We start from the raw sequence: 14,445 nt of genomic DNA, 5'->3' as shown, positions 1-14,445 counted from the left end.
GGGAAAATTTTTGGATGCACCTAAATTATGTGCTGGTGCACCTGAATGAAAAAGTTAGATTCACAAGGGCAACCAATGTAAAAACTAAGTCTGGAGCCCTGGTGTGATATGTGTTAATGATAAACAATAATTTAGTATGGGCCTCTAAGGAAGTAATGAACGATTTAAATGGCCCTTGATAGAAAAAGGGTTCCCGCCCCTGCATTAAAATGTTACATAACACATAATAAGAGTTTACTCACTGAACAAACTGGATATCAGCTCCTCTGTGTCTGTTGTTACTGAAGAACAAGCCTTAATCCTGGTGAACAAAAAACTAAATTAAACAAACCATCAGTAAAGGTGTAAAAACCTTCTCCACCGACGAATAACAACAGAATAAGAGTAAATGTAAGAGAACTGAGTGAAGACAATGTAAATAAACCTCCACTTTCAAGCAGTCTTTTGCGATAAGCATATCGTGCATGTTGATATTGCGATGACATATACATTTTCGATATATCGTGCAGCCCTATAGGAAACGCAATCCTAGTTAATTTTTCTAAATTTTGAAATAAGTTTAGAGTGGCAACATTTCTTATAATTTCACTTGTCATTAAGAAGTACATGCTGATATTACAAATAATATCACAAGATTTGTTCCTAGTGAGTCAGTTTCTCTTCTGTCTTTTCAATTAGACAAAAAATATATGGCAAAAACAAAATATCTGATACTGCACCACCAAAATAGATTGAGGACCGCACTGCTGTTTTCCCTGGTAGCTTTCAATAGCTTTCCCCAGGTAGTGGAACAACCAAAGTTACTGTGGAAACAAAAAAGAACTCAAAAGAAGATAGCTTCATCAGGTAAAGAAGGTGAAGCCAGAAAGTGATAGAAACCGGGGTTGAAAAGTCTGTTTCCACATCCACAAGATACAGTTGCCACATATAGCTTATGGCCAAGTATAGATTTAGATGCTCCACACTGAAAGTACTGAATCAAGCCATTTTCAGACAGACCGGCGGGTAAAATCTGAAGAATTGGCTACAGAGTTTACCCGCAGTTTGCCTTTCACACATGCAAAGCAGGAGGTTCTCTGCACAGACAGGTTCAAAACAGCAACGAATCCTCCACATTTTTCAGGCGAGAGGTGCAGCAGGCAGAGGCAGGAAGTGATGTATTAACTCTGCTGCGGAGATCACATGATTTTATTGTCATCATCTTCGTTGGTGTCTTCTACGCGTACCAGGAGGCCAGGCAAGTCCGCAAAAACTGCGACATTTGCCTCCACACATGGACCTCCTCCAGACAAAATAGGAAGGAACTGCAGAGTTCAGTGCATGTCTGCAAGCAGGGTGAAACCCCATTACATGCCTATACAAGAACTATAAAGGTTTTATATGAGGAGCTTCTTCCATCTTTTACATTTTTCCTCAGATTCCATCTATTCATCTAGATTTACAGTTACATTCATGTTCAAATTTTCTAAGTCTGTATGTATTGATGGGTTACTATAAATATCTTAAACGACTCTACCAATTTTTAAATGTTTGACTCCAAACACTGCTGACCACTTATGTAATCGTGATGCTGTTACAGAGATATACAATAAATGGTAAATGGTATATATATACACACCATGTATATATATATATATATATATATATATATATATACACACTACCGTTCAAAAGTTTGGGGTCACCCAGACAATTTCGTGTTTTCCATGAAAACTCACACTTTTATTTATCAAATGAGTTGCAAAATGAATAGAAAATATAGTCAAGACATTGACAAGGTTAGAAATAATGATTTTTATTTGAAATATTAATTTTGTTCTTCAAACTTTGCTTTCGTCAAAGAATGCTCCATTTGCAGCAATTACAGCATTGCAGACCTTTGGCATTCTAGCTGTTCATTTGTTGAGGTAATCTGTAGAAATTTCACCCCACGCTTCCTGAAGCACCTCCCACAAGTTGGATTGGCTTGATGGGCACTTCTTGCGTACCATACGGTCAAGCTGCTCCCACAACAGCTCAATGGGGTTGAGATCTGGTGACTGCGCTGGCCACTCCATTACAGACAGCATACCAGCTGCCTGCTTCTTCCCTAAATAGTTCTTGCATAATTTGGAGGTGTGCTTTGGGTCATTGTCCTGTTGTAGGAGGAAATTGGCTCCAATCAAGCGCTGTCCACAGGGTATGGCATGGCGTTGCAAAATGGAGTGATAGCCTTCCTTATTTAAAATCCCTTTTACCTTGTACAAATCTCCCACTTTACCAGCACCAAAGCAGCCCCAGACCATCACATTACCTCCACCATGCTTGACAGATGGCGTCAGGCACTCTTCCAGCATCTTTTCACCTGTTCTGCGTCTCACAAATGTTCTTCTGTGTGATCCAAACACCTCAAACTTTGATTCGTCTGTCCATAACACTTTTTTCCAATCTTCCTCTGTCCAATGTCTGTGTTCTTTTGCCCATATCAATCTTTTCTTTTTATTGGCCAGTCTCAGATATGGCTTTTTCTTTGCCACTCTGCCTAGAAGGCCAGCATCCCAGAGTCGCCTCTTCACTGTAGACGTTGACACTGGCGTTTTGCGGGTACCATTTAAAGAAGCTGCCAGTTGAGGACCTGTGAGGCGTCTATTTCTCAAACTAGAGACTCTAATATACTTGTCTTCTTGCTGAGTTGTGCACCGGGGCCTCCCACTTCTCTTTCTACTCTGGTTAGAGCCCATTTGTGCTGTTCTCTGAAGGGAGTAGTACACACCGTTGTAGGACATTTTCAGTTTCTTCACAATTTCTCGCATGGAATAGCCTTCATTTCTAAGAACAAGAATAGACTGGCGAGTTTCACATGAAAGTTCTCTTCTTCTGGCCATTTTGAGAGTATAATCGAACCCACAAATGTGATGCTCCAGACACTCAACTAGCTCAAAGGAAGGCCAGTTTTATAGCTTCTCTCACCAGCAAAACAGTTTTCAGCTGTGCTAACATAATTGCACAAGGGTTTTCAAGGGTTTTCTAATCATCCATTAGTCTTCTAAGGCGATTAGCAAACACAATGTACCATTAGAACACTGGAGTGATAGTTGCTGGAAATGGGCCTCTATACACCTATGTAGATATTTCATTAAAAACCAGACGTTTCCACCTAGAATAGTCATTTACCACATTAACAATGTATAGAGTGTATTTCTGATTAATTTAATGTTATCTTCATTGAAAAAAACAGTGCTTTTCTTTGAAAAATAAGGACATTTCTAAGTGACCCCAAACTTTTGAACGGTAGTGTATATATATATATACATATACATAATATTTATATATAATGCTTTTCTAGTCTTGATGACCACTCAGAGCGCTTTACAGTACAGTTTGCCAGTCACTTACTCATTCATATGATGGGCAGCACTTATGTCTTTGAGGGGCCATTCGGGGTTCAGCATCCTGCCCAAGGACACTTGGCATGCAGATGAGTTTGTATTTGTAGATGGGATATGCTGCAGTAATAGAGTAGCATAACCTCCTGGGGAAATTAATTGGATGAGAGCAAAGGAGGAAAGGGACCATCCAAACAGTGAGAGGAGGAGGTTTAACAGCAGAGTGATTTCATGGGGGGGGGGGGATGAATGCGGAACTGAGCGGCGCGGCGGAAACAGCAGGCTCGGCTGTGGTTGGGCAGTGGTTAGGATGTGGCAGCCTGCTCCCGGTGCAGGCAACACCCAGGCCGCCTGTCAGTTGCACCACACGACATACAGGACAATATCTCCTCTGAATTACAGCTGTGGGGCGCTAAGGCGTAGGTGTGTTTGCTTGAAGAGAGAGACATCACGGCGGATGATTGAACGACAGCAGACGGTTATGTCGGTCGTGTCGGTACACTCGTACACCATTAAACCAGACCCATATCCTCTCGTTACCGCTTAAATTAACGATAAAAACATGCCCGTTAGATTGGTACTCACTTTGCTCTTGACCTCCACCACGCTGTCGGTGACTTTTAACGGCGTCCGCTGCTGCTGCTGCTGCTGCTGCTGCTGCCTGCTTGACATACTGCTCCCCGGCTGGCTGGTTGGCTGAGGCACTGCGGATAAAACCATCAACCAGAATTTTGCTTGTTGTTCCCTCCTCTGTCGTCGGGTAAAATAAAAAAAAACATTCAGAACGTAAAACAGGTGGCGGGAGCTGGAGCGCTTGTTATTCTCATGTCGACACAGACAGCTCTCGTTCCAGTATGTGTGTCTCGTGCAGTCCGATGTCAGAGTGGCTGTTTTGTCCGCTTGCGATAAAGACACTGAACAACAGAGCGCGAGCTCGCGACAGGTGGAGTCCGGTAAATCCAGTCTGGAATGTGAGGTGCCAGTGTAACCCGTTCTACTCCTCCCACCTGCCCGGACTGGACGACACAACCAGCGGGGGCGGGACATACCACTGTTACTGTACGTTCCTTCTCAGGGTTGGGTCAGACTATTTTCAAACCTTGTCACTCAAAAGAAATGGCACGCCAATGTTTGTGATTAACAACACAATGCATTTGATTATAAAAACACAAAGTGATCTTACGTGAATACTTTTGGATTACTTACATATTAAAAGTAGAAAATGGACCAAACTGAAATACAATTTCTCTTGAAACATCTCAAACATTTTCAATGCAAATCAAATTATTTTAGCATATTCAGCATTTGCTTTTAACTGTTGAGTCATCACTACAGATACTCCTTTACAATACATGCAAATAATTGGATGAGCACTGCAATAACAAACATGTTGAAGAAAAAGAAAAACTTAACTTAAACTCATCATATACATTTTTTTTAGCTGCTACCTAAGAGGGAAACCCACTTTTCTTCAGATTTGGAGTTTATGTGTGAACTGAACCCCAAACCCCTTCATGGGTGTAAAATGGAATGCAATAATATAGCAAGTGGTTTTGTTGACCATTGCAGATCACATTCATCTATTCACAAACACACACTCTCATACAGTGCATTTTCTTTACATAACTCTTTTCTAACACGCATTGACACAGCTATGGTACATCATCAAGCGCAATTGAGGGTATCAACATGGGGACTAGGAGCTATGGTTTAAACTAAACATGTACAAGTTGCCCCAACCTCAAAGAGCCTAAATGTCTTAGAACTGCCCAATAAGTGCAGGTTAGAGTAATTATTGTAGTTCTATACCTAGTAATTTACCTAAAACATTTTCTAGAAGGAAAATAATTAAACAGGTACACCCTCATTATGAATCTTGTTTAATCCAAAATCCACAAACACACACAAAATATATACCCCCCTAGTTCCAAAATGCAGGCTGCAAGATCAAAACAGGATGAGTGTACACAGGCTCACCATCTGAAACATGGATGCAAACAGTTCGGTCAAAGCACTGCACCTTGCAGACATGAGCTATTCACCAACCAGCACCACCAATTTTCTGGCACAGAATCTGGTTCTGGCTCTGGAAAAGGAGGCTTCAATGAAGAAACTACAAGAGGATGGGCAGAAAAAAAGTGGCTGGTGTACGAATCCAAGCTAAAAGAACTTTAATGAAATTATTAAATCAACATGGCGGTTTCATAGAGGAGAAAACAATTAAAACAATTTCTAGCCAAAATAAATTTCAATGGAACTGCATAAATGGACATTCAAGAAGTGAGTGTCATGTCAAGAAGAGGGATGGCAAAAAGATATTTACTGATAACTACAGCCACAGTTTTTACTGGAATTGCATACATAAACATAGCTGATTGGACAAAACTGATCAATGTACAAATTCCTATGCAGATACATTTTTATGCCATGCAGTCAACCGGCCTCAGCTTGCCTCCCAACATCAACAGGACAAAATCATAAAGTGCATCCTCCAGGAAACATCATCTGGAGAGCCAACTAATATACCATATCTATTCTTTTAAATTTTACTGTGATACAATAAAAATATTTTTTTTCTTTCCAGGATACAGTAGCAAATAGTCAACCCACTCCTTTCAAGACCACAGTAAGGGAATTGAGACTTTTAATTGGTTGAGGTAATTCTTCATGGAGTATTTATATGTAAAAATAAAATATCTGTGTAAATGATTGCTGATCAGAAACTGTTATACTTTAGGTTTCAGAAGCAACCAACTAGTGGCAATGGGATTTATGGGGTTCCAGAGGGGGCTGAACAACTTGCTATACATGGGGTTGGATGTTGGTTTCATGACCACAGACAGATCACTATCCATCAGGAAAATAATGTACGATTCCTTCACTAACATTCACCATGAATGTGACTCCTGGCAGGTCACAATTATTAGTAACATATCTACAACATCAAGAACATCTAGTACATAAAGCGTTTTCAATAATTGATCTTTTGTCCAACATTGCACAATCATCCAATTTTATCAAAACATTTTGTGGATGATTTGTTGTTGCTGTTGTTTTCCAGGAGAAACCTATGACCCAAGTAAGAGAGACAACAAAGATCTCCAACCATGATTGAAATCAATCTGCCACCACTTGTACAGGTCATGTGAGTCTCTAAAAGGTAATCAGAAGATAATCAGGACATTTTAGAATTTATAAACTAAAAATGACTATTCACCATGTAATCATCTTTGTAATGTAAACAATGTTCGAATACTTGATATCAATGATTTCCCAGAAATCACCTCTACACTTTAAGGAGAGATGTGTGCTGTGTACGCTGAGCCTCATCATCAAACACACAAAGGATTACTTTACAACATCCTATCTGTTCCAAGGCCTGATAGGGCAGACAATGCTGACTCTACGGTTTAAGTAGTCAAAAGGAGTACAATTTAAATGGTTAACCCATAGCATCATTTTACGTGAAGGATTTGTTACTGTCCTTGTATTTATATATGTATTATATTTGTTATTATGTTTTTAATAACATTTTTTGATTGTATGTTGTATATCGTATGTCACGATGTATATCAGTGATTACAGATTTGAAATAAAAAGATAGACAAAAAGGTGTGTGTGTGTGCTGCTAAACTTGGGTATGCACAATAACAAACATGACTTCAGAATATGTTCTGCCTCTTTGAACCAAATTCAAGGTAATGAGGACAGAGGCATACTGCCCATTCCAGAACTCCAGCCACAAGTCTGCATTGACTGGATGAGAACACAGGTCAAGTTTGTATGTGAATAGTATGAAGCCAGAATAACTTACATAACAGTAGTTACTCATTAATTAAATAAGATTTCTATAGGTAAATAAATTACATGCATGTAATGTAGTCATACTTACTTGACTGAAAGCTGCCCATTTTGTCCGTGTGGCTTTAGCCACCTCTTCCAGTTTATTTCGGGCACATAGAATAATGTCTCAAGCACAGCACTGTTGATCAGAGAGGTAAATCCTCTGACGATAGTGTAGTGCCCAAGGTATCGTCTGTGGACACATCAAGACCACCAATATCAGACATCAACAGATCTCACTCTTTACCATTTAGGCTTCCTGCCTCTGTGAAAATATGGGTCACAGCACCCACAAGTAAACCACCAGTTTCCAAAGCCTCCAGAGCAGCTGTTCGTCTCTCCTCTCTCTCCTCTCATTATTACATTACATTTCATTTAGCTGACGCTTTTATCCAAAGCGACTTACAATAAGTGCATTCATCCATGAGGGTACAAACCCAGAACAACAAGAATCAAGAAAGTACAATTTCTTCAAAAAAGCAAAACTACAAAGTGCCATAAGTAAGTGCCATTTAAGTGCTACTAAATTGTTAGTTTAAAATTTTATTCAAGGTATAGTGGGAAGAGGTGTGTTTTTAGTTTGCGGCAGAAGATGTGTAGACTTTCTGCTGTCCGGATGTCAATGGGGAGCTCATTCCACCATTTAGGAGCCAGGACAGCAAACAGTCATGATTTTGATGAGTGTTGAGCTCGCAGTGAGGGAGCAACAAGCCGATTGGCCGAAGCAGAGCGGAGTGAACGGGCTGGGGTGTAACGTTTGACCATGTCCTGGATGTAGACTGGACCCGATCCGTTCGCAGCACGGTACGCAAGTACCAATGTTTTGAAACGGATGCGGGCAGCCACTGGTAACCAGTGAAGGGAGCGGAGGAGCGGAGCAGTGTGAGTGAATCAATTTGGAGGAGCTGTCCCTCTCTATTCTTCAGCCCAAACAGGTAGGGATTGCTATCAAAGTCCAATGCTTCACTAACAAATCCAAATCTCTCCAAACTATCTCTCACTCACACACACACACACACACACACACACACACACACACACACTGAAAGAGAAATCTTGATGCAATTTTTTAATCCTCCATGCAAGCAATTCTGAAGCAGAAATTATGTATCAGCAGAGGTTGCATCGACATGCATTCGGTTAGACACAATCGTACCAAAAGTGTCCACAGCCTTGTGAATAAAAGACTCCAGAAAGCTGCACACATTCAGCCCCAAGCAGAAATAGTTACTCTATTAAACTCTCCACACCTTTAATTACAAATGTGCGACAAGTATAAGCCAGGCTCGCTCAAAGCTTACAAAATGACCTGATTCCAGTGTTAATGCTAAGCTTGGATAAAATGTCCTAAATGTAACATTTAATGTTACCTTGCGACCAATGAATATGCAGTCTGTGTTTTTGTCAACTTTATCGCCAAAGTCCCAAGGAAAGTTGTCCAGAAATGACTGAAACAGTTACAATTGTTATACAAGCCTATATGGTTACATTAATGTTATTCCAAGGTACAAGAGAGCTGTTGAGGTCTTCTGAGGATATGCCAACCCAGTCTCATCTCAAAACATACAATATGCCCACTGGGGAAAACGTAGGCATCTCACAATTTGGCCTCTCAAATTCTGAGATGCCTACGTTTTTGTCTGCCCATTGTTTTGCATTGGCCTGTGCCCACATCACATGACTCTGAAATTCCCATCTGCGAAAACAAAAACACGGCCGACATTCCTCGTATTTTCAGATAGAAATGTAAGTTTATAACATAGTTTGGACATCTAAATACATTTTGACAACATTTCCAGCGAGAAATGTGCCGTTTACTTTAACAGTCTTCAGCTAGTTCATGCTCATGGTCTATATTTTATTAGTTATCATGAATATTTTTTTCAGATCTTGCCAGAAAATAGTTGCTCTATGGATACACTGGAAATATTGACCATGAAATACTGCCATGCCGTAAACCACGTAGTCGCGTGTTGTTTGAATCATCGTCCATTTGTTGTGTCGCTCAGTGAGCGTGACTGTTATTCCCGTTATCGACAGGATTTATTGGACTGATCATGATGAACATTAACATTATTTTTCTTATATCATTATTTACCTTTTCTATTTACTTTTTTCTTATAACTTAGTATTTATATTTCTGCTATGTACTTTTGTTTGTACATACTGTTAATCTTTATGTGCTCTGTAATAGCAATGAGTTAAAAAAAAAACTCCCAGCATACTGTTGACGTCACAGTTGACAAGCGCATATCTGCTGTCTACTTCATAACTGTGCAAAAACAGATGATAGACAAATTGTATATGGCAAGGGCTAAATAAATTATATAATAGAAAGTAAAAAAAAAAGTATATATATTAAATTCAGCAAAGAAATTCCAGCAGCAAATGGTTTCAGCAGTTCACACAATCATATAAGGCTTTATATATATATATATATATTTATATTAACTAACAAAAACTTCTTGAACATAAAACACATAACATTGAACATTTTATGTTACATACAGTAATAAAAAGCTTATTACAGAGATATGAACAGAAACAATAACAATCTCCTTCTCCAGTTTAAGTACCACTTCATTAAATCTGGACAGACCAGCTTATATCACAATAAGAAGATTATTAACATTATTCTCATTATTAATATCTTACAAAACCAAAATCAACAGTGCAATAAAAAGGTTTTTAATCCCTCGCTCAGCAGGAGAGAGAGAAAGACAGCGAGGGGCTGGGCGACGAGGAAAGAGAGGAAGAAGGTAACATCCAAAAATAAGAAAAGGAAGGAAGGAAAGATAGAGGGAGTACAGAGGAGGACAAGCAGTTTACAACAGACGAGGGAGGAAGAGGAGCTTCTAAGGATTATATAAAGGTGAAATAATGGATGGAGAGATGCTGTGGAGGTAGAGAGGGAAAAATGGAAGGAGAGAGGGAGGGATGAAAATCAATAGGGGTGGGAAAAGAAGGAGGAGAGGAAATGATGATGGCAGGTAATAGGATTAGGAAATGATCAGATCCACAAAACAGGCTCACACATGTGTGTGAATGTGTATGCATGTCAACTCCTGATGTTCTCCTTTGGCACCCACTGCAAGGTCCCAGTCTTCCCACTGTAATTAAACGAGAATAAATTTGTTTTACATTAGCAATGAATGGAATTCAAAACTTGAGAAGGAAGGAGCTATATATGCCATACGCAATCAATTTGTTAACATGCACACAGTAAGCTGATTAGTATTAATTACATGATTACTATAATAGTCTGATTAAAGTATCTACATCTACTCTGAGTTTATACTTGTCCTTTTTTAAATATTTTTCAAATAAATTAATAGCACCACATTAGCATTGAACAATTAAAATAAAAGTAAGAAAATGCATGATATACAATATATATAATACAAATGACTTATTATTAATAATTAATATTGCAGTAAACATTGAGTAATTTTAGGAACAATCAAATAAATCTAAGTCATTCCACATACCACGTAGACAGGGCTTCCACTCCACCAATTTTGATTACGTTCCCCTGAAAAACATAACATGTTTACCATTACAATCAAACCTATGGTCAGATGACTTTACAGTTTGAAGTTGTGGTGATTTAAATCCAGTTAGTATCTCTGTAGTAAGGTTTTTATTTTGGACATTACAACTGTCATTTTTGACCTCAAATTACAACAAAACAAACCTTCAGCCTTTTGCTTTTCAGTACCTTCTTCACTGGGTAATACTTCTCTCCTCCAGTGATTGAATGGTTGCATTCTGAAAGAGCGAAACAAGTGTACACTTTCTCCCAATCTGACCTCATATATATTAATATTAGAATTGTTGCACAATTTGATAATAAACCTGATTTAGCTTTAGAACAGGGAAAACATAAATGATTAACTGAGATCATGCTTACAGGTTTTAAAGCCTAGACGATAGGGCAACACAATATATCAAAAATTTACAGTCATTGCGATATCAGCATTCAGGATATACATATCGCAATAGACTGCTTGGACTGCGATAAATGGTGTTCAATGTCAATATATTTGGCCAATCAGATGGAGCACTGTTGCCCTACATAATACATTTAAGATATTCAGATCATTGTCAGCCGGCTCTGTCAAATTTCGTGCTGGTTCCTAAAACAATTCTAGTACAGTGGAAATTGCTAGTAATCACATTTGTCCAGGGCCAAATTGATGTCTCTAAGCTGTTGATTATATAAAAGAATTGCATAGCTAGGGTAACGGCACACACACACCCACACACACACAAACACACACACACAAACACACACGACTCCGCTGCTCAAAATGGGCCTCATTTACTAACATGTGCGCAGAAATGTTATTACTCTCTGCAGAAAATAAGTGCGTGCGCAAAATCGCCGCTGGATTCATGACACGTGAATCAGATTGACGCCGTTGGTTGTGGTATGCTCCGTTCAATGTAGGGGTTCGGGGGTAAATGATGATGGTCTTCATAAGTGACTGACCTACACAAGCCAATATCCCCAGTCTGCTTGTGTGCTTGTAGTGGATGGGCAGCTGGGAAATTGAAACTCCAGGAGAACAGCAGGAAAATCTAAAGTATGGGATGCATATTTTATCATTTATATCATATATAATATATAATTTATATAATTTAAAATCGATTTTCTGTGTTTTTTAACCGCCGTTAATCGACAGGCGCGTGTCCGCTCTCTGCAATTAGCATACTGCCACGCCTCTATTTCTGCATATAAGGACATCCGTTTGTCATGGACATTTGTGTGAAGCACTTTGTAACCTTGTTTAGAAGTGCTATACAAATAAAGTTGTTATTATTATTATTATTATTAATATTATGAAGAGATTGGTGTGCTGAACAGTTGAAGTTATAAGAGACGGCCACAAAAGGTAGAAAACTGAAAAATTTCAAAACAGCAGAAATTGAAGGTGTCGGAGGTGGAAGACACAAAAGGAACACTTTTATGTAGCGTGTCCTCTGGAGTTACTGTTTTGTTAATTCTGAGATCACGGCAGAAAAAGAGACAGCGGCACCATCGTAGATGGTCTGTAAGGCCCTTAAATCAAGCACGGCGTGACAATGGCGAATCCCTTTTTTCTCGTTCTGCCAATGCGAGAAATTGATGAAGAAAAACACCACCAGTATTTTCGAATGTCTGCCAGGACGTTTGATTATTTGCTCCGCCGGATTAGCCCGCCGAGTCATACACCACAACACACACAGTGAGCTTCCCTAACTTCCGCTACACTGCCCCTACCGGTCAAGTGCATATTGCATCTGGCGGACACGTAGCGTTAATTTCTGAGGACGTGCACAACCGACCCACCAAATGGACGCAGGATACACGAGGCAGCCATCATGCACACACGTATGCGTCGACTGATGTTTACTTTGTGTGTGTTTGATTCACTTTAGAGTTTGAGACACATGTTTAAACCTGCGACACAACACGAGACGTAACATGACGCACATAGTCAGGACATCAGGGTTAAAGTGAGCGATCCGGAGTCATGATCTGACATCATCGATTAATAACTTGATTAATTTGTGAGTACGCATGGTCTGAGGAAGTTCGAAATTTGTTCCCAGAGTACGAACTAATTTAAGTAAGTACATATTGATGAATCCAAGATCTGTGCATCAAATGTAATATCAACACAGATCATCACATGAGTTAAATTTTTATTCAGAGCAGCGCGTGCATTCATCAGCCTGTCCCACTCACTCTTTTCCTCTCGCTGACATGCAGACACATACAGACACACACAAAAACAGTGCCATCGGACATGTGTGTAAACTCAGACTAGGAAAACTGAATTTATAAATTTAGACAATGCATAGAGAGCCAGAGGAGATGGCAGTGTGTTTGATTTAGTTGGCAGTGCGCAGCGCGAATGATAGAGACACACAGAGGAGGAGCAAATAAATGACCACTCTGGAGGCTCTCCTTTGTCTCCAGAACAAAGAAACATGTGGTCAGATTTTGGCTAAACAGTGCGATATTAACTTTCATTTCACCCAGCTCATTTTGGGGAATTAATTAAAATGATTATTTAGTATATTATATTTAATGGCGTTAGTGTTGTGTAACTTAAAAGTACCTATTTAATGGTAGGAGATTTTTTCTCTCCCTCATCTTCCTTGATGTATGTGGATGGTGGTAGTGGCCTGAACCCTGCTTCCGTTTCTCTCCAGTTCTCCTTTTGGGGAGAGGTTACCCTTCCTGATCCTCATCAAGCCAAATACACTGTTCGGTCCCAGTTTTTGACTTTTCTGCAACTCCCGTAGCTTCACTTGGATTCACCTTGATTAAGGAATTGACACACAGAACATACCAATTGTTACTTAAAATGTATCCCAATGTTATTGTCATATTGCATACTACAAATTCAACCAAATGGATCTTGTATTGTGGAGTAATGGTAGATAAATACATCCCTTGTTAATCTAAAGCATTCATAAATCTAAGTTCAATCATAAACCATCCTTAATTTTAGAAAAAGAAATCAAACTACATTACACACTCCAAAAATAGGGAAGCTCTCAAAACATAGAACATATTTATAGTGAAGGCCCTTCTTAGGGCCCTTCAGCCTGCAGGCCCTACACTGTGCCATGTAAAACTATTTTATGAGCTGATTCATGGTTTGTTAGTTTTATTATACCATTACATTATCTGTTTATGTTTATATTTATATTGTAGCGTCCCTCAATGATGAGCTAAGCGGTAACTGGTTTAACTGGTCTCACCACCATTTATTCACAACCCAGGTAACAAAGGCTACCGTGGGCCGTAGCCTGCACCAAAACAATAAAACATGAGCAAATGAATAGCATTCCATTCTCTGTATCAACGGATTTTCCACATTCGCACTCTCTCTCAGCACTCGTACTGTAAACCCAGTCTGTTACAAGACAGAAGCAATATAACATAGTCGTCTTCCAAGTGGTCCATGTTTATTACGTAGCTTTGTAGCTTTTTATTTACAACACTCAGACGACAGATCCGCTCACGCACGTGCAATCGGGCCCGGCTCGGTATGAATGTGCTTGTGGGGAATGCTTAGATCCGTGGAATTAGAGGTGTAATCTATCATCAAATGGTAATATCAAATAACGGGAATAACATTCACGCTCACTGAACGACACAACGCATGGACTATGATTCAAACAACACGCTACGACGTGGTTTACAGCATGGCAGCATCCATAACGAGCAGCATAGCAACGA

General features: G+C 39.5%; 1 protein-coding gene across 1 annotated transcript in view; it reads right to left on the bottom strand.

The window, feature by feature from the left end:
* The window catches only part of pard6a (par-6 family cell polarity regulator alpha), a 30,717-nt gene extending 26,336 nt beyond the window's left edge, over positions 1–4,381 (bottom strand). Inside the window, exon 1 of the mRNA XM_034587346.1 lies at positions 3,951–4,381. Within this exon, the coding sequence (XP_034443237.1) occupies positions 3,951–4,085 (135 nt within the window). The 5' untranslated portion in view covers positions 4,086–4,381. The remainder of the gene's footprint in view (positions 1–3,950) is intronic.
* Between the last annotated feature and the right edge of the window lie 10,064 nt (positions 4,382–14,445).

This window comes from Hippoglossus hippoglossus, chromosome 6 (assembly GCF_009819705.1).
Source record: "Hippoglossus hippoglossus isolate fHipHip1 chromosome 6, fHipHip1.pri, whole genome shotgun sequence".
NCBI classification, from domain to species: Eukaryota; Metazoa; Chordata; class Actinopteri; order Pleuronectiformes; family Pleuronectidae; genus Hippoglossus; species Hippoglossus hippoglossus.
The sequence above is the reverse complement of the archived record's forward strand: the minus strand, read 5'-3'. Positions and strand labels throughout refer to the sequence as shown.